Source organism: Salmo salar, chromosome 14 (assembly GCF_965601325.2).
Source record: "Salmo salar chromosome 14, fSalSal1, whole genome shotgun sequence".
Taxonomy (NCBI): Eukaryota; Metazoa; Chordata; class Actinopteri; order Salmoniformes; family Salmonidae; genus Salmo; species Salmo salar.
The window spans coordinates 4,533,506-4,554,275 of record NC_138304.1 but is presented as its reverse complement, the minus strand read 5'-3'; the positions used below and the strand labels follow the sequence as shown (position 1 = coordinate 4,554,275).

Genomic DNA, 20,770 nt, shown 5'->3' with positions numbered 1-20,770 from the left:
TTCATAACAACCTTCATAACACATTTATTCAACATCATTCATAAGAAACCTTCAAAATAAATGTCATTTTTTCAATCATTCCAGTAGAAAAATCTAGTGGGAGTGAGCCTGATGGTTGTCGGTGTTACTTACTGGGTTAGTCCTGCACACCACAAGACTGTCTTAGCCTCTGCTGAGCTAAAGCCAAGGCATTAACTTCAGGTCTCAACATGTTACAATGACATCAATTGCTCTGGTGCCATCCAGACCTGGGATCAAATAGTACTTTTTGGACTATTCCAATGGTTCCATTGTGCCAGGCAAGCTCAATAATCATCAAGCACAGCTAGTTAGAGCAGCCTTTCTCAAACCTCTCCTCAGGAATCCCCAGACGTATTTGAACTATTCCAGAGCTAGCAAACCTGATTCAATTGGTCAACTGATCATAAAGCCCTTACCTAATTGAATCAGGTGTGCTAGTTTGAGGTTACAACAAAACTGTGAAATGTCTGGGGGCCCCCGAGGAGAGGTTTGAGAAGCACTATAGTATTTGAAATACACTATTTACACCGAGGTCTGATTCCAACCCCTAGGCAGGTTTTCTTGCAAGTTTTCACTCCTACCTTGTACTTGATTGATCAATTAAGGTCATTGATTAGTTAGGAACTCTGCTCACCTGATTGTTCAGGTCTTTATTGGGAAATGATTTAAAGGAGATAACAAAAACCAGCAGATACATGGCCCTCAAGGAATTGATTTAGTTAAATAAAGGTTAAATAAAATAAAAATAAAATAAAAAAAATTACATCACCCTGCGGAAATTGAGTTTGACACCTCAGCCTTACTGCCATTGTGGCCCTGAGCAAGTCATATAAACCCCTAAACTGCTACCTGGGTAATACTCCGAGGCTTAGCCAGTGCACCCAGACTGGTGCGTAAATAGTGTGTCAGGAGGTTGGGTACTGTGACAGTAAAAACATGAATTTCTGTTGTACTGATGACTAAAGAGCTATTCGAAGGGACTTTTATTTAAAAATGTTTTATGAATGATGATAAATAAATGTGTTATGACGGTTGTTATGAATAATATTGCAACACTCATAAAGGTGTTATGACTTGTTCCAATAAGGTGTTACCCCATCATATAAAGTGCTACTGCTCATTTAGTAGATGGTTTTATGCTAAGTGTTTTACAATCAGCTATCAAAAATACCCAGCATGTGTGGCCCACAACACTCTGATCCTTCAACAGAAATCAAGACTGACCATATTTCATATTTGCTACAACAATGGGCCCTCTCACCTCTTGAAGTGGAACTTGAGGTACTTGAGGATTCCGCGCGATGGCATGAACGTGCAGCACATGCATGCCAGGATCCTCCAGCAGCACAGGTTCCCAGGGCTGCAGGGCTGTGGGGGGCGAGTGGTCTGTTTGATCAGCTGGCAGTAGAGCTCATCCCTCAGGGGCCTCAGCTCCTGGCCCGTCTGCAGCACACCCTGGATGATGGTCACGGGGTCGGTAACACCCTCCAGGTGCTGCAGCGAGTTGAACATCTTGAGCGCCTCGTCCTGGAGCGTCGTGTAGCCCTTGTTCCTCAGGGCTGCAGAGGGGAAAGGGGGTAGATAAGGGACAATTATAGATATTAACTCAATATTTTCAAAACAGGACATGTCTAATGTACTTATTGTGGTGTGTGTGTGTGTGTGTGTGTGTGTGTGTGTGTGTGTGTGTGTGTGTGTGTGTGTGGGTGGTGTGTGTGTGTGAATAGAGTGTGTTTAGGGGAGAGGGAAGAGGTTACTGTCAGTTGGTGTAAAGTGAGAGAGAGAGGGAGAGTGTGTGTGAGAGAAAGAGAGATACGTGTGTGCATGTAGAGGGAAAGAAAGAGGTTGCTATCAGTTGGTGATGTGGGTGAGGGAGGGAGCGGGTGCATAATGAAAGGAGCATGCGATCTTACAGCTGATGTGGATGTCTCCGTAGGGCAGGGGCAGCAGTGGCGAGTGGAGCGGGTGGTGACTGTAGCGCAGGATGGGGTTCCTCTTATAGATTTGCTCCACCACCTCGGAGTTCAGACAGTTCTCCTATGGATACAGAATGACATGAGAATCACATCGGCGAGGAGTAAAGGACGCTTCAATCTAATTATTTCTCGCAATAAATCTATCACTATTATTTAAATACACATAATCATGGCTGTCATAGATGTTCCTATTTTGCACTTGGATGTTTCCAGAGTGACTTAGTTTTTCAGGAACTTTTATTTAAAAATGATTGAAAAACCTTGATGTCCTGGATGAGCTTCTGGGTGGGGGTGTTGATGGGGGCCTTGGTGTCGATGACATTCTGCATGGCACTGGCCCAGCGCGTGGACTCGTTCAGGAGCTTGGTGTAGAGACGGTACGAGTGCTTCCGGCCGTAAACTGTGACGTTCCAGTAACCTGGGAAATGAAAAATGTCATTTATTTTCAGTAATTCTAGTAGAGTGGAGGATTTAAAATTACATTTACTGAAAATGTATGAATTCAGTGTCAGTTGTTTTAGATATCATCTAGATCCAGGCCTATATGATCAGGGCTATTTTCTAAGTAAGATCAACATGAATCCTTTTAACATTAAACCTGTCTTTGTATTTTATGAAAACAGAAAAAAGTATGCTTTTTAGTTAAACAGAAAAATGTAAGAGTATCTTAAGTAAGAGTATCTTAAGTATAATCTCCTTCTGATTGTACGTAGACTATACATTTACATAAATCTGTTTTGGTTATAAAAAAAATATATTTGTTTAGTTTTTCCCCAAATTCAGTTCTCTCAGTTTTGTTTTTCTAAGTTTCTATTTTCCAATTTTTTCATGTTTTTGCTCTCAATCACACAGCAAAATTGGAAGTCCACATCAGGAGACCACTTTTTAGGTCTGTGAAAATGTATGAAGGCAGTTTTGTGCTTACCAAAAAAAGTGGTTAAATGTGTAAAAATAACAAAAAACTAAATATGAGCATTCTTATGTCTCCTAGATAAAGGACAAACACTTCAAAACCTTGTTTTTTATGTTGTTGTTTTTTATGTCTTTTTTGCCATTTATGAATGTGTTAGTCAATGTGTTTCTCTGGGCTATAGTAGTAAAGGCCATATTCAATATTGTATCCCCCCAAAAAATAAATACCTTTTTTTGATACCTAAAGGGGTCCTAAAATTCAAAATCAAATAGCTAAATTATTCAAATTATGAAATTATCCAAATTAAAACAATTCCATATGTCAGCTAAGAACCCCCCCAACGTCTTTCAAGAATGAAATGTTAACTAGCCTATGCCTACCTGGCAGAATGATATCATGATTATTTTCAACAATCCAGAGACCATTTTTTTACAAACTCCATCTCATGTGCTACAGAAACACCTCAAACCAAACAACAGTCCTAAGTGCCTGTACACTGGAATTAAAGGGGAACTACACAAACTACACACTTGGAATAAATAAAAAAAATCTCAGTGGTCTCCTGATGTGGTTTAAGCATTATTATGGATTTACAACATCCAATTTTGTTGTTTTACTATTAAAAAAGTGTGACTTCAACAGCCAAAATCTGAATAAGGGAAAAATCAGAAACCGGTGAATTTCTGACTCAGTTGACAGCCTAATTTATCTTTTAAATAGTAGGCCTACTATTATCCTACTTGCACAGTACAGCTTGGGTTGACCTGACTGTGAAAGACCAATATGGGATTCATAATTTTAGGTGTGTGTCACTGTTTCTCATTGCATTTTTCACACAGGGAACCTGTCCTTCACCGTGTGGGCTGTTTGGGACATTTTGGGAGTATACCCACTTCTCCACCACTACACTGCTTTTAGATGCACGCGCAAATACAGCCAAACATGCTGCAACTTGTTTTCTTGTTACTTCTGTGGCGAACTCACAAACTGCCCGTTCTCTGTCTTCACAGCAACTCACTGACTGGAGGCGAGCAGGTTAAAGAGAACGTCTCTGATTGGATAGAAAGTTAGGGGTGATTCGACTAATGAGCTGTCGGTTATTCTAACTAAAGGGACAAACTAGGGGTGCATAGGGAAATCTAAATATAAAGGCCTTTTCTACAGTGATCTTGTTAGTATGAGATAATAGCAGCATTTCCATGACTACATATTACGACACATCATTGTGTTTTCACACTTTCACTCTCATTTTGGAAAATTCCCCACCCACTTCGACTCTCCAAGCATGTGTAATACAAAATAAAATAAAACAAACAAAATAAACAATCAAAACCCAGAAGAAAAAGGCCCTGCAGGGACGGGACTTCCTCCCTCTGCATATCTGCATCCTAATCAGTGTGGCTACCTCATGGACTGAGTGAAGTGTTTGGAGAAGTGTTTTGTGATAGGTTATATTCCTTCCTTACATACCTGAAGTTTATTTCCAGTTTCACTTGGATGCGTTATTGATTAAGTTTGTCCTCTTTCCTTTTACATATGTATCTGATATGGTTTAGAGCCCTCAAACTCAACTCTGGACCTCGAAGCCAGTTCCACTGCATTTTTCATTGTTCCCCTATAATCAGGGACTGATTTAAACATGGGACACCAGGTGTGTGCAATTTATTATCAGGTAGAACAGGAAACCAGCGTTTTACCTACCATTGCCTAGTTTGTTAGCCATTAGCCTAGCCGTATCCTCTTATACAGGCATTTGTTCTTGAGTATCTACTTATCCTTATATTGCTGTACTGATTTAGATAGGTTTTCTTTATATGGTTTATTTCCCAGAAAACATCCATCCAACTTTCGTCCTTACATCCGTACCATCTTCCTTTACCAACATCGAAGCTTAAAATATCAAGACCAAGAAGACAAACCTGTGTAAAATAAATTGGTCAAAGATTACCCTCCTCTCACCTTGTGTTCCTACAGACTCACCCGTTGTGTTACCTCCCACCCATCCCTTATCAGTTTTATTAAGCTATCTTTCACTCATTCTTACACGAATCGTACTGTCCTGGCTCGGATATTCTCTTTTCACATAGTCCTTTCTAGCAAGGTTCGCACAACTATGATGAAATGCGTAACTAAGCCAGCACAGTACAGCTTGGCTTGGCTTGACTCGGCTCAGCTCAGTAGTGTGAAAAGGCTATCACGTGGATGGGTAACCAAGCCAGCAAAGTACAACACAGCTCGGCTCAGCTCATAGTGTGAAAATGTTATCAGGTGCGTGCGAAACCAGGCCAGCGCGGTAAAATACAGCTTGGCTCAACTCAGTAGTGTGAAAAAGGTATATGTAGCTAATCCAGTTCTAACCTGTCTCCTTGAAGACCTTCTCGTCAGGCTGCACCACTGAGCACAGGCTATTGAGCACCAGGGTGCCCAGCTTGAGGGTGTTGCGCTCCGAGCTTTTATAATAGTCCAGGGAGTTGTGGGTAAGCAGGAACCAGCGCTTCTTCAGCTTCAGAGAGGCTCTGCTGCTGTTCTTCATCTCCTTGTGGAGCCAGCCTAACGAGGCAGATATTTTTACCGTTTTACAACTCAATCAAAATCAAATATCAACTGAAATGTATCCCTAAAGTTGTAGCTTAATATAATATAACAATCTGGTCAGATATGTTGTAACATAATATAATAACATAATGTCAGACCTCTGGCGTTAATGTAACGTAACAATGTCTGACCTCTGATGATGAACTCCTGTCCCTCCACACGCGTGTCTCCTTTGGAGCGTTGTAGCAACGTTATCCAGTGGTGCATCTCTTCAGGAGTGTCGGCATTGCAGTGTAACACCCTGTTAGCTGTGATCATCACAAAGGAGTTGGTCCTGGGAAGGAAGAGGAGTGAAGTTGGAGATTTAGTTCAACTATGTTTATTTGAATGTATCTTTGTATTTGTATTTATTAAGGATCCCCATTAGCTGCTGGCAAGCCAGCAGCTACTCTTCCTGAGGTCCAGCAACATTAAGACCATTTTAGACAATAAAAAATATTACATGACATTACATTTCATAACACTTTTCACAACACATTAAGTGTGCTCCCTCAGGCCACTACTCTACTATCACATACAGTACCTACAATACAAAATCCATGTGTACGTGTGTGTAGAGTGCGTGTCTTATCATGTGTATGTGTAAGCGTGTGTCTGTGCCTGTGCCTGTGTCTCTTAACAGTCCACGCGGTTCCATAAGGTGTATTTTTATCTGTAGTCATGGCTCTATGTAGTACTGTGCACCTCCCATAGTCTGTTCTGGACTTGGGGATTGTGAAGAGACCTTTGGTGGCATGTCTTGTGGGGTATGCATGGGTGTCCAAGCCAGTAGTTCAAACAGACACCTCGGCATTCAGCATGTCAACACTTATTACAAAAACAAGTAGTGATGAAGTCAGTCTCTCCTCCACATTGAGCCATGAGAGATTTACAAGCATATTATCAATGTTAGCTCTCCGTGTACATTTAAAGGGCCAGCCGTGCTGCTCTGTTCTGAGACAATTCATTTTCAATTCATTTTCCGTCCCTCTTTGTGGCACCTGACCACACGACTGAACAGTTGTACAGCCCCCACACCACAGGTAGTGGTGTGGGGGCTGTGCTTTGGCAAAGTGGGTGGGGATATATCCTGCCTGTTTGGCCCTGTCCGGGGGTATCATCGGATGGGGCCACAGTGTCTTCTGATCCCTCCTGTCTCAGCCTCCAGTATTTATGCTGCAGTAGTTTATGTGTCGGGGGCCTAGGGTCAGTCTGTTACATCTGGAGTATTTCTCTTGTCTTATCCGGTGTCCTGTGTGAATTTAAATATGCTCTCTCTAATTCTCTCTTTCTCTCTTTCTTTCTTTCTCTCGGAGGACCTGAGCCCTAGGACCATGCCTCAGGACTACCTGGCATGATGACTCCTTGCTGTTCCCAGTCCACCTGGCCGTGCTGCTGCTCCAGTTTCAACTGTTCTGCCTGCGGCTATGGAACCCTGACCTGTTCACCGGACGTGCTTGTTGCACCCTCGACAACTACTATGATTATTATTATTTGACCATGCTGGTCATTTATGAACATTTTAACATCTTGACCATGTTCTGTTATAATATCCACCCGGCACAGCCAGAAGAGGACTGGCCACCCCTCATAGCCTGGTTCCTCTCTAGGTTTCTTCCTAGGTTTTTGGCCTTTCTAGGGAGTTTTTCCTAGGGAGTTTTTCCTAGCCACCGTGCTTCTTTCACATGCATTGCTTGCTGTTTGGGGTTTTAGGCTGGGTTTCTGTACAGCACTTTGAGATATCAGCTGATGTACGAAGGGCTATATAAATACATTTGATTTGAAGACAAAACTAGGGCCTGTAGGACCTGCCTTGTTGATAGTGTTGATAAAAAGGAAGAGCATCGCTTTATTATGGAAGACTCTCCCCATCTTAGCTACTGTTATATCAACATGTTTTGACCATGACAATTTACAATCCAGTCACCTCAACTTGCTTAATTTTGACATTATTTATCGCAAGACTTAGTTGAGGTTTAGGGTTAAGTGAAATATTTAGGACAAATGTATTCTTTGAAACCCATTCTGAAACTAACTGCAGCTCTTTGTTAAGTGTTGCCGTGATTTCACTCGATGTAGTAGCTGACGTGTATAGTGTTGAGTCATCCTCATACATAGACCCTAACACCCTCTGTGTTCTGTTAGACAGGTAACTCTTTATCCACAATATAGCAGCGGGTGTAAAGCCATAACACATACCTTTTTCCAGCAGCAGACTATGATCAATAATGTCAAAAGCCACACTGAAGTCTAACAAAACAGCCCCCACAATCTTTTTATCATCAATTTTTCTCAGCCAATCGTCAGTCATTTATCTAAGTGGCGTGCATGTTGAATGTCCTTCCCTATAAGCGTGCTAAAAGTCTGTTGTCAATTTTCTTACTGTAAAATAGCATTGTATCTGGTCAAACACATTTTCCAGAAGTGTACTAAGGGTTGGTAACAGGCTGATTGGTCAGCTATTTGAGCCAGTAAAGGGGGCTTTACTCTTCTTGGGTAGCGGAATTAATTTTGCTTCCCTTCAGGCCTGAGGGCACACATTTTCTAGTAGACTTAGATTGAAGGTATGGCAAATAGGAGTGACAATTTCATCAGTAATTTTCCATCCAAGTTGTCAGACTCTGGTGGCTTGTCATTGTTGATATACAACAATACGTTGTTCACTTCTTCCACACTCACTTAACAGAACTCAAAACTACAATGCTTGTTTTTCATTATTTGATCAGTTATACTTGGATGTGTAGTGTCAGCGTTTGTTGCTGGCATGTCACGCCTAAGTTTGCTAATCTTCCCAATGAAAAAAATTATTAAAGTAATTTACAATATCAGTCGGTTTTGTGATGAATGAGCCAACTGGTTCAATGAATGATGGAGCTGAGTTTCCCCTTTTGCCCAAAATGTCATTTAAGGTGCTCCAGAGCTTTAAACTGTCATTTTTTATATAATTTATCTTTGATTCATAGTATAGTTTCTTCTTCATTTTATTCAGTTTAGTCACGATTTCTCAATTTGCAGCACGTTTGCCAATCAGTTGGCAGCCAGACTTATTTACCATTCCTTTTGCCTCGTCCCTCTCAACCATACAATTTTTCAGTTCCTCATCAATCAAAGGGGATTTAACCGTTTTTACAGTCATTTTCTTAATTAATGAGTGCATGCTTATTAGTAACTGGAAAAAGCAATTTCATAAATGTGTCAAGTGCAGCGTCTGGTAGCTCCTCATTACACAACAGACCAACAAATATTCTTTACATCAACAATATAGGAATCACTACAAAATGTATTGTATGACCTCTTATACACTATTAGGCCCAGACTTTGGAACTGTAGTTTTCTTAGACATGGCTACTATATTGTGATCACTACATCCTATGGATTTGGAAACTGCATGAAAGCACATTTCTGAAACATTAGTAAAGATGTGATCAATACATGTTGATGATTTCAGTTCCTGTGCTGTTTGTAACTACCCTGGTAGGTTGACTGATAACCTGGACCAGGTTGCAGGCACTGGTTACAGTTTGAAGCTTTTTTTTTTTATTCTCGCAAGGTGAGGTATTGAAAGGTATTGAAAACTGGGGTGTCAATCATTTTGACCCCTATCTTTTTGAGAAAATAAAGTACTACTTGTTCAACAAATCTCTTTTTCTGAGCAATTGTTTCAGTATAAAATAATATCGTTCCCATTTTTTATGCAATGTAGCTCAGTATTTGGGTGTCCATCATTTTGGACCCCACTGTTGGTGTAACGTGAATCTTACCGTTCAGGGTTGTCTGACGCACAGACTGAATCGATCAAGCCAACATCGAGGGTTCCCTGAGGAGAGAGAGAGAGCCTTTATAAGAGAGAGAATAGATGTCCTTCAACTACCAGTCAGAGCACAAAGTCACTTTACACAAAAGATACGGTTCAGTGTGACTGGGGTTCTGATGTGAGTTTGACCTTCTTCCAACTCCCTAGGTTCTCATTATTTCCCCACATCCACACACACATGCACAAATACACGCACACACACGCACGCACACGCACACACGCACACGCACACGTACACGCACACACACACACACACACACACACACACACACACACACACACACACACACACACACACACACACACACACACACACACACACACACACACACAAGGAAGAGTAGCCACTGCCTCAGCAACAGCTAATTGGGGATCCTAATAAATACCTGTTCTGAATCAGATGCCATCCCCCAAAAACCACCCCCCCCATCTACTCACAATGTTTTCCAGCATTCTGTATACCCAGCTTTCCCTTTACATACTGTATAACCAAAGCTCCCGTATTGAACTCTATTGCCCATCATCCTACTCTTCTTCCTGTAGTACTCACCACTGCGTTCTGGGGGTTGGCTTGTTCGTCGTGCATCTCCCTGATCTCTTGCTCTGTGGAGGTGTGCACCTGGCTGAGCACACTGAACCACTGACTGAAAACACAGAGAAGAGTGTCAGCCAATAGGAACCACAGAAACTACACACAGGAACAATACAACAACAATACAATACATATTTATTGTCCATTAGTTACAGAGAACAACAGAGATGTGTCTTCTGCTCCGTCCTCACCCCTCCAGGCAGCACACATCACACATACAGTTGAGACGAGCACAGGGTAAAGCTGCAGTGCAGCACCCCTGAATGGAGAGCATGTTGTGGGGTTAAGGGCCTTGCTCAAGGGCCCAACAGGGTAATGTCTTGAGGATATAAACCCAGCAGCCCTCCAGTTGCCAGATCAATTCCGCCCCTTGTCCAGCACCCGGCCTGGGATTCGAAACGGCCACCTTTTGACCACAGGTCCAACTCCTTAGCCGTTGGGCTAACTACCACCGAAGAGTGTCAGCCTATAACAGCGGAACAAAGAACTGTAAATCTTGTCTGCGCTGGATTAAAATTTATTTTAATGGTCTGTTACAGGGGTTAAGCCTATCAAACACCTTTTACTAGGGGCGTGTTTGAAATGGAAAACGAAAAGGAGCGATTAAAATGCTATAAGGAATTCATAAAAGCAGTTAAAAGAAGCCATTATGAATGATTATAGCAAGTCTTATGACAGTGGTATGAAAGACCTTAAGGTCTTATGAATTAATTCATAATGCATTATGAACATGTGCGCTCATATAACGGTTCTCTCTTGTGATGCTACCTTTAATAAGAATGGGGGGGCAGTCTGGCCACCCTTCATCTATCCGAGAAGATTCCATCCAGCTATCAAACAGCTTTGCGTTTTAGCCGACTCTTTGCCCTGAACGAGTACCTGAAGAAACTTTGCAACGACAGGAATGTGTCTTTTTGTGACAACTTTGATTTGCTGGGAGCAACCAGCACTTTTTAAAATAGACAGGATTCACCCTGACCGCAGGGGTTCCAGGATTATTTCCAGCAACGTCAAACTGTTTTAGAGACTGACAGACAGGGTCTGGTTGTGCTCCTGTCCCAGCAACATCAAACTGTTTTAGAGACTGACAGACAGGGTCTGGTAGTGCTCCAGTCCCAGCAACATCAAACTGTTTTAGAGACTGACAGACAGTGTCTGGTAGTGCTCCAGGTCCAGCAACATCAAACTGTTTTAGAGACTGACAGACAGGGTCTGGTAGTGCTCCAGTCCCAGTAACATCAAACTGTTTTAGAGACTGACAGACAGTGTCTGGTAGTGCTCCAGGTCCAGCAACATCAAACTGTTTCAGAGACTGACAGACAGGGTCTGGTAGTGCTCCAGTCCCAGAAACATCAAACTGTTTCAGAGACTGACAGACAGGGTCTGGTAGTCCTCCAGTCCCAGTAACATCAAACTGTTTTAGAGACTGACAGACAGGGTCTGGTAGTCCTCCAGTCCCAGTAACATCAAAATGTTTTAGAGACTGACAGACAGGGTCTGGTAGTTCTCCAGTCCCAGCAACATTAAAATGTTTTAGAGACTGACAGACAGGGTCTGGTAGTGCTCCAGTTCTCCCTGTCAGAATAAGCAACAGAGGACTTGGAAAGCATATCAACTCCTGTAGAAATGGCACTATTGTTATCGTGAGTAACCTAATTTATGTTCCTTTAACTCCGCCTTCTAGTGAGTTTATACAAACTGTCATTCTGTTAGATTGGAGACTGTCAGAAAACATGGTTGTTACGTTAATCATTTGGTTGTTATTCCATTGGTTACCTCGAGGCAGATGCCCGAGGGGCAGAGTGGCCCACACTCATTGAATATGGCACTTTTAAATGTTAAAGCAATCCCTAATAAACCTTTTCTCGTGAATGACCTTATTACTGAGCGCAAAGTCGATTGGATGTTTCTCACTGAAACATTGCTGTCATCAGATTGTAGTGTGCTGCTCTTATTGAAGCCTCCCCTTTGGATTACAGCTTTTCATACTCTATCAGAAAAGTGGAAAAGGCCTCTATTTGTACTAATGCTCTCAGCTGTAAGGTTATTTTTTCTTTTGGTGACTTTGGGTCTTTTGAGCATCATGCTATACTGTTTAAATGTCAGCTACCAGTTCTGACCATAACCCTGTATAGGTCACCAGCACTGCCCCACTTTCTTTACTGATTTATCTGAACTATTCTCTATTGTCTTTGAGAACTATGATAAAATCATTGTGTTAGGCAAATTTTATATTCATGTTGACAAAGAGACTGACTCCAAGGCCATTGAATTCATTAATCTTTTGAGCTCTATGGACTTTAACCAACATGTTACTGGGCCCACTTATAACCATCGTCATACACTGGACCTGGTTATTACCAAGAGGCTTTCTATTCACATATCCTCTATTGTTGATGATGCTTTATCTAATCACCACTGTGTATTTATGACCACCTTGTTGCCCATAGCACAGGGTAATACTGAACGCATTATTAAGAAATGCTCTTACCTCTGAAGTTTCTGCAGATTTTATTGAGTGTATGAACAATACTTCACTACCTATTTTGCCTTCCTCTTGTGATGATTTAGTTGATAACTTTAATAGCAAATTAAGGGCAACCATTGATGCCATAGCTCCAGTAAAGTTGAAAAAGGTCACATCCAAACAGAGAGCCCCTTGGATGAGTGAGCAAACAAATCAATTAAGGATAAATTGCAGAAAGGCAGAGCGGAAGTGGAGAAAGTCAAAATTGCAGGTCTATTATGATATTCTGAGAGATCAACTTGACATAAATAACAAGGAATTAAAATGTCAGATATAATTCTTTTTCTAACTTGATCACTACTATCCATAATAATTTGAGAGTACTCTTCTCTACCACTGATGGCCTGATAAATACTACCCCCTCAAACCTATGTGAACTTTCCTCCAAATCTAAATGTTATGAGTTTGCGGCATATTTCAGAGATAATATAACCAACATTAGGCTGGGTATCAGTCAAGCAAGACCTGATGAGAAGTTTGATTATTTGTGCCTACCACGCAAAGGCCCTATGTCGTACCCACGGTGACTATTAAAATCTACCCTAACCAGAAACCGTGGATGGATGGCGGCATTCACGCAAAACTGAAAGCGTGATCCACCGCATTTAACCATGGAAAGATGTCTGGAAATATGGCTAAATATAAACAGTGTCGTTTTTCCCTCCACAAGGCAATCAAACAAGCGTAATACAAGGATAAGGTGGAGTTGCAACTCAACGGCTCAGACACGAGACATATATGGCAGGGTCTACAGGAAATCACGGACTACAAAAACAAAAACAGCCACGTCACGAATACTGGCGTCACGCTTCCAGACAAACTAAACACCTTCTTTGCCCACTTTGAGGATAATACAGTGCCACCGTCGCGGCTTGCTAACAAAGACTGCGCCCCCCACCCTCTCCTTCTCAGTGGCTGACGTGAGTAAAACATTTAAACATGTTAACCCTCGTAAGGCTGCTGGCCCAGATGGCATCCCTAGCCGCGTCCTCAGAGCATGCACAGACCAGCTGGCTGGTGTGTTTATGGACATATTTAATCGCTCCCTATCCCAATCTGTTGTCTCCATATGCTTCAAGATAGCTACCATTGTTCCTATACCCAAAAAGGTAAAGATAACTAAATGACTACCGCCCCGTAGCACTCACTTCTGTCATCATGAAGTGCTTTGAGAGGCTAGTCAAGGATCATATCACAGCCACCTTACCGGCCACCCTAGACCCACTTCAGTTTGCATACCATCCTAACAGGAAGGCGCAATAGCGCCTCTTCAAACTCAGGAGGCTGAAGAAATTTAGCTTGTCACCCAAAACTCTGACAAACTTTTACAGATGCACAATCGAAAGCATCCTGTTGGGCTGTATCACAGCCTGGTATGGCAACTGCACCGCCCTCATCTGCAAGGCTCTCCAGAGGGTGGTGCGGTCTGCACAAGGCATCACCGGGGGCAAACTACCTGCCCTCCATGACACCGACAGCACCCGATGTCACAGGAAGGCCAAAAAGATCATCAAGGTGTAACGAGGGTCGTACAAAGGGGACCAAGGCGCGGCGCGTAAAGTGCTCATATTTTACTTGAATGAAAACACTAAATCAAAAACAACAAAAACGACCGTCAACGGTTCCGTCAGGTTACAAGGAACAAAACAGAAAACAACTACCCACAAAACCCAAAGGAAAAACAGGCTGCCTAAGTATGGTTCCTAATCAGAGACAGCTGCCTCTGGTTAGGAACCATACTCGGCCCAACACAAAGAAATACAACACATAGAATGCCCACCCCACACCCTGACCTAACCACATAGAGAAACAAACCCTCTCTCTCAGGTCAGGGCATGTCACAAGGACAACAACCAATTTAAGAGTACTAGAGAGTGTGTGCCCTCAGGCCTGGATGGAAGCTAAAGTCAATCCGCTACCCAATAATAGTAAAGCCTCCTTTACTGGCTCAAATAGCTGACCAATCAGCCTGTTACCAACCCTTAGTAAACTTCTGGAAAAAATTGTGTTTGACCAGATACAATGCTATTTTACAGTAAACAAATTGACAACAGAATTTCAGCATGCTTATAGGGAAGGACACTCAACAAGCACAGCACTTACACAAATGACTGATGATTGGCTGAGAGAAATTGATGATAAAATTATTGTGGGGGCTGTCTTGATAGACTTCAGTGCAGCTTTTAACATTATTGATCATAGTCTGCTGCTGGAAAAATGTATGTGTTATGGCTTTACACCCCCTGCTATATTGTGGATAAAGAGTTACTTGTCTAACAGAACACAGAGGGTGTTCTTTAATAGTAGCCTATCAAATATAATCTCGTTAGCTTCAGGAATTCCCCAGGGTAGCCGTGTAGGCCCCTTGCTTTGTTCAATTTATACTAATGACATGGCACTAACTTTGCGTAAAGCTAGAGTGTCTATGTATGCGGATGACTCAACACTATACACGTCAGCTACTACAGCGACTGAAATGACTGCAACACTCAACAAAGAGCTGCAGTTAGTTTCAGAGTGGGTGGCAAGGAATAAGTTAGCCCTAAATATTTCAAAAACTAAAAGCATTGTATTTGGAAGAAAACACTCACTAAACCCTAAACCTCAACTAAATTTTGCAATAAATAATGTGGAAATTTAGCAAGTTGAGATGACTAAACTGCTTGGAGTAACCCTAGATTGTTAATTGTCATGGTCAAACATATTGATGCAGTAGTAGTCCTAGTTTTGTCGCACCTTGACTACTGTTCAGTCGTGTGGTCAGGTGCCACAAAAAAGGACTTAGGAAAATTGCAATTGGCTCAGAACAAGGCAGAACGGCTGGCCCTTGGATGTACACAGAGAGCTATAATTAATAATATGCATGTCAATCTCTCCTGGCTGAAAGTGGAGGAGAGATTGACTTCATCACTACTTTTATTTATGAGAGGTATTGACATGTTGAATGCACCGAACTGTCTGTCTAAACTACTGGCACACAGCTCGGACACCCATGCATACCACACAAGACATGCCACCAGAGGTCTCTTCACAGTCCCCAAGTCCAGAACAGACTATGGGAGGCACACAGTACTACATAGAGCCATGACTACATGGAACTCTATTCCACATCAAGTAACTGATGCAAGCAGTAAAATTTGATTTAAAAAACAGATAAAAAAAACACCTTAAGGAACAGCGGGGACTGTGAAGCAACAAAAACATTGGCCCAGACACATGCTTACACCTACACACACACACGATAACATATGCACTATACATATGCACTATACATATGCACTCACATTAACATCTGCTAACCATGTGTATGTGACAATTAACATTTGATTTGGTAGATACAGACATGCTCAGGACAGTGATATCACAACTTAAGCCTTCTACAGTGCAATGCAAAAGTATTCATCCCCGTTGCCATTTTTCCTATTTTGTTGCATTACAACCTGTAATTGAAATGGATTTTTATTTGTACTTCATGTGATGGACATACACAAAATAGTCCAAATTGGTAAAGTGAAATGAAAAAAATTGCTCGTTTAAAAAAAAAAGATATGCATATGTATTCACACCCTTTGCTATGAAACCCCTAAATAAGATCTGGTGCAACCAATTACCTTCAGACATCACATAATTACTTAAATAAAGTCCACCTGTGTGCAATCTAACCGTCACATGATCTGTCACATGATCTCAGTATCTATACATCTGTTCTGAAAGGCCCCAGAGTCTGCAACACTACTAAGCAAAGGGCACCACCAAGCAAGCGGCACCATGAAGACCAAGGAGCTCTCCAAATAGGTCAGGGACAAAGTTGTGGAGAAGTACAGATCAGGGTTGGGTTATAAAAAAATATCAGAAGCTTTGAACATCCCACAGAGCACCATTAAATCCATTATTAAATTATGGAAAGAATATGGCACCACAACAAACCTGCCAAGAGAGGGCCGCCCACCAAAACTCACGGACCAGGCAAAGATGGCATTAATCAGAGAGGCAACAAAGAACCAAAGATAACCCTGCAGGAGCTGCAAAGCTCCACAGCGGAGATTGAAGAATCTGTCCATAGGACCACTTTAAGCCACAACTCCACAGAGCTGGGAGTGGCGAGAAAAAAATCCATTGCTTAATGAAAAAAATAAGCAAACACGTTTGGTGTTCGCCAAAAGGCATGTGGGAGACTCCCCAAACATATGGAAGAAGGTACTCTGGTCAGATGAGAGAAAAATGTTGCTTTTGGCCATCAAGGAAAACACTATGTCTGGTACAAGCCCAACACCTCCCATCACCCCGAGAATACCATCCCCACAGTGAAGCATGATGGTGGCAGCATCATGCTGTGGGGATGTTTTTCATCTGCAGGGACTGGGAAACTGGTCAGAATTGAAGGAATGATGGATGATGCTAAATACAGGGAAATTCTTGAGGGAAACCTGTTTCAGCCTCCCAGAGATTTGAGACTGGGACGGAGGTTCACCTTCCAGCAGGACAATGACCCTAAGCATACTGCTAAAGCAACACTCGTGTGGCTTTGACACTCGTCAAAGCCCAGACCTCAATCCAATTGAGAATCTGTGGTATGACTTAAAGATTGCTGTACACCAGCGGAACCCATCCAACTTGAAGGAGCTGGAGCAGTTTTGCCTTGAAGAATGTGCAACAATCTCAGTGGCTAGATGTGCCAAGCTTATAAAGACATACCCCAAGAGACTTGCAGCTGTAATTGCTGCATAAGGTTGCTCTACAGAGTATTTACTATAGGAGAGGTGAATAGTTATGCATGCTCAAGTTTTCTGTTTTTTTTGTCTTATTTCTTGTTTGTTTCACAATAAAAAAATGGTGCATCTTGAAGGTGGTAGGCATGTTGTGTAAATCAAATGATACAAACCCCCCCAAAAAAATCAATTTTAATTCCAGGTTGTAAGGCAACAAAATAGGAAAAATGCCAAGGGGTGAATACTTTCGCAAGTCACTGTACCTGCCTTCTCTTGATTATTGTCCAGTCATGTGGTTGAGTGCTGCAAGGAAAGACCTAGTTAAACTGCATCTGGCCCAGAACAGAGCGGCACGTCTTGTTCTTCATTGTAATCAGAGGGCTGATATAAATACTATGCATGCCAGTCTCTCTTGGCTAAGAGTTGAGGAGAGACTGACATCACTTCTTATTTTTATAAGAAACATTAATGTGTTGAAAATCCCAAATTGTTTGCATAGTCAATTTACACACAGCTCTGACACACACACTTACCCCACCAGACCTGACACCAGGGGTCTTTTCACAGTCCCCAAATCCAGAATAAATTCAAGAAAGCGTACAGTATTATATAGAGCCATTATTGCATGGAACTCCGTTCCATCTCACATTACTCAAATAAACAGCAAACCTGGTTTCACAAAACAGATAAAGCAACACCTCACGGCACAACGCCTTTCCCCTATTTGACCAAGATAGTTTGTGTGTATGTATTGATATGTAGGCTACGGTGCCTTGTGTAAAAATGTAATCATTCATGTAGTTCTTTCCTTGAGCTGTTGTCTATTAATGCTAAGTATTATGTCATGTTTCATGTGGACCCCAGGAAGAGTAGCTGCTGCTTTTGCAACAGCTAATAGGGATCCTAATAAAATACCAATTCTCGATCCTATCCCCACCACCTTCTACAAAACAGATTTAATTGCATATCTGAAGAAGTGCAAGCTATTGTTAATCACTCACTGTTCACAGGCACTTTCCCCAATGCACTAAAAACTGCTATGGTGAAACCCCTTCTGAAGAAAAGTAATCTAGAGTTAGCAAGTTTTGGAGAATCTCCAACCTTCCATTCTTTATGCAAAATTCTGGAGAAATTGGTTTTCAAACAGCAAAATTATTTTAAGTGCCAACTGTAATTAAACATGTTTTATTCCAATCTGATTTTCATGCGCACCACAGCACAGAGACAGCCTTAGTAAAGGTGGTAAATGATCTTAGAGCCAACACAGATGCAAAACAGCTCTTTGTCCTTGTACTCTTGGATTTAAGTGCTACATTCAACATTGTTGACCTTGATGTCCTCCTGGACAGACTGAAGAAGTGGTTTGGCCTCTCCGATCCAGTTCTAAATTGGTTTAGGACCTATTTAACCGGTTGAGAGTTTTTTGTCAACCTTGGTGAACATAACTCAGAGAAAACAAGGTTCGATTTTGGGTCTGGTACTGTTCAGTTTCTATATGTTACCCCTTGGCAGCATTATCAGAAAGCACAACATTGATTTTCGCTGCTACCCAGATGATACACAACTTTACATTTCTGTGTCACCAGAGAATTTTAGCTCTACGGATAAATTATTAGACTGTATTAGTGATTTAAATACTTGGATGGCTCACAACTTCCTTCAGCTGAATCAAGACAAGACCGAAGTAATTATTGTTGGAGCCAAAGCACAGAGAGAGAATCTGGCTGCATATTTTATTCACGGGCAATAAAAATAAAACATCAAGTAAAAAACCAAGGTGTTATTTTAGATTCTGAACTAAATTTCCATTCATACATTAGGAATGTGACCAAAATAGCTTTTTATCACCTGAGGAACATTGCCATGGTGCGGCTGTTTCTATCTCAGGGTGATACAGAGAGACTAATCCATGCTTTTATTACAAGCAGGCGTGACTGTTGTTATGCCCTCCTGTCTGGTCTACCCAAGAAAGCCATTGGTCAACTGCTGCAGCACGGGTACTGACCAAGATCAGACGGAGAGCACACATTACCCTGGTTTTAAGGTCTCTGCACTGGCTGCCTGTGAGTTTTATAATTCGTTTTAAGATTTTTCTATTGGTTTTTAAATCACCCCAATACATGTCAGACACAATTAAAAAGTTATGTACCCAGTAGGTCCCTCAGGTCCTCTGGGCTTTTAACTATCCCAAACCCTAGGACCAATAGGCATGACAAGGGAGCCTTTAGTTATTATGCCCCCAGCCTTTGGAATAGCCTGCCAGAGAACCTGGGGGGGGCTGAAACTGTGGACATATTTAAAAGAGACCATAATACTTTTTAGCTTTGCTCTTCCTTAGGGTGGTTTTTAGTCATTCAGTTTTTGTAATTCTTTTGTTTTTATCTTAAGTTTGTTGTGTAGTAAATATTTCAGCTTTTGTTTTCATTGTTTTTTATTATAATTGTTTCCTGTGAAGAACATTGCGTTGCATTCCATATCTGAAATGTGCTGTATAAATAAAGCTTGATTTGATTTGTTTTGATATGGGCAGTTGAATGGCTTGGTCTCTACTTGGTCAATAACTGATCCTAGTAGATGACCATGCACATGTACACACACACACACACACACACACACACACACACACACACACACACACACACACACACACACACACACACACACACACACACACACACACACACTAGACTTGCCTGGCATCCTCAGCGGTCTCAGCAATAAGGTGGTAGGTGCGCTCTGGCATGATGATGTCGATTCCGTTCTCCTTGCCTGTGTTGTCCACAATCTCTCTGCAAGATAGAAGTACATCAATCTAGATCAGTTCCCTCTCTTCAGATATAAAACCTAGAGACAAAACCCCAAACTAGCCAGATAGGCATTAAGAAAGACAGCTTTGTATAATATGTTCTTCTATTTAAATACTCTAAAATGTATCCTTCTTTCCTCCGATCTTTGAGGAAATCACTGATCTAATATGATTTGATAGGAGCAAGGTTTTCACTGTGTCAATAAACATGTCAAGTAAGATCACTGGAAAAATTGGTGTTTGACCAGATACAATTCTATTTCACTGTAAACACATTGACAACAGAATTTAAGCATGCTTATAGGGAAGGACACTCAACAAGCACAGCACTTACACAAATAACTGATGATTGGCTGAGAGAAATTGATGATAAAATTATTGTGGGGGCTGTCTTGTCAGACTTCAGTGTGGCTTTTGACATTATCGATCATAGTCTGCTGCTGGAAAAACATATGTGTTATGGCTTTACACTCCCTGCTATAATGCGGATAAAGAGTTACTTGTCTAACAGAACACAGAGGGTGTTCTTTAATGGAAGTCTCTCAAACATAATCCAGGTAGAAGCAGGAAATCTTCAAGGTAGCTGTGTAGGCCACTTGCTTTTTTCCATCTTTACTAATGACATGCCACTGACTTTGAGTAAAGCTAGAGTGTGTATGTATGCGGATGACTCAACACTATACATGTCAGCTACTACAGTGACTGAAATGACTGCAACACTCAACAAAGAGCTGCAGTTAGTTTCAGAGTGGGTGGCAAGGAATAAGTTAGCCCTAAATATTTCTAAAACTAAAAGCATTGTATTTGGAACAAAACACTCACTAAACCCTAAACCTCA

General features: G+C 41.6%; 1 protein-coding gene across 2 annotated transcripts in view; it reads right to left on the bottom strand.

Moving 5' to 3' along the window:
- myo10 (myosin X) overlaps positions 1-20,770 on the bottom strand; it is a 303,162-nt gene that overhangs the window by 7,545 nt on the left and 274,847 nt on the right. For both annotated transcript variants that reach the window (XM_082960691.1, XM_082960690.1), the window contains 8 exons: positions 19,816-19,915; positions 9,849-9,938; positions 9,246-9,301; positions 5,637-5,779; positions 5,269-5,460; positions 2,258-2,415; positions 1,935-2,058; positions 1,283-1,580 (listed from right to left, as the gene is read on the bottom strand). In XM_082960691.1, coding sequence (XP_082816817.1) covers positions 1,283-1,580; positions 1,935-2,058; positions 2,258-2,415; positions 5,269-5,460; positions 5,637-5,779; positions 9,246-9,301; positions 9,849-9,938; positions 19,816-19,915 — 1,161 coding nt within the window. The remainder of the gene's footprint in view (positions 1-1,282; positions 1,581-1,934; positions 2,059-2,257; positions 2,416-5,268; positions 5,461-5,636; positions 5,780-9,245; positions 9,302-9,848; positions 9,939-19,815; positions 19,916-20,770) is intronic.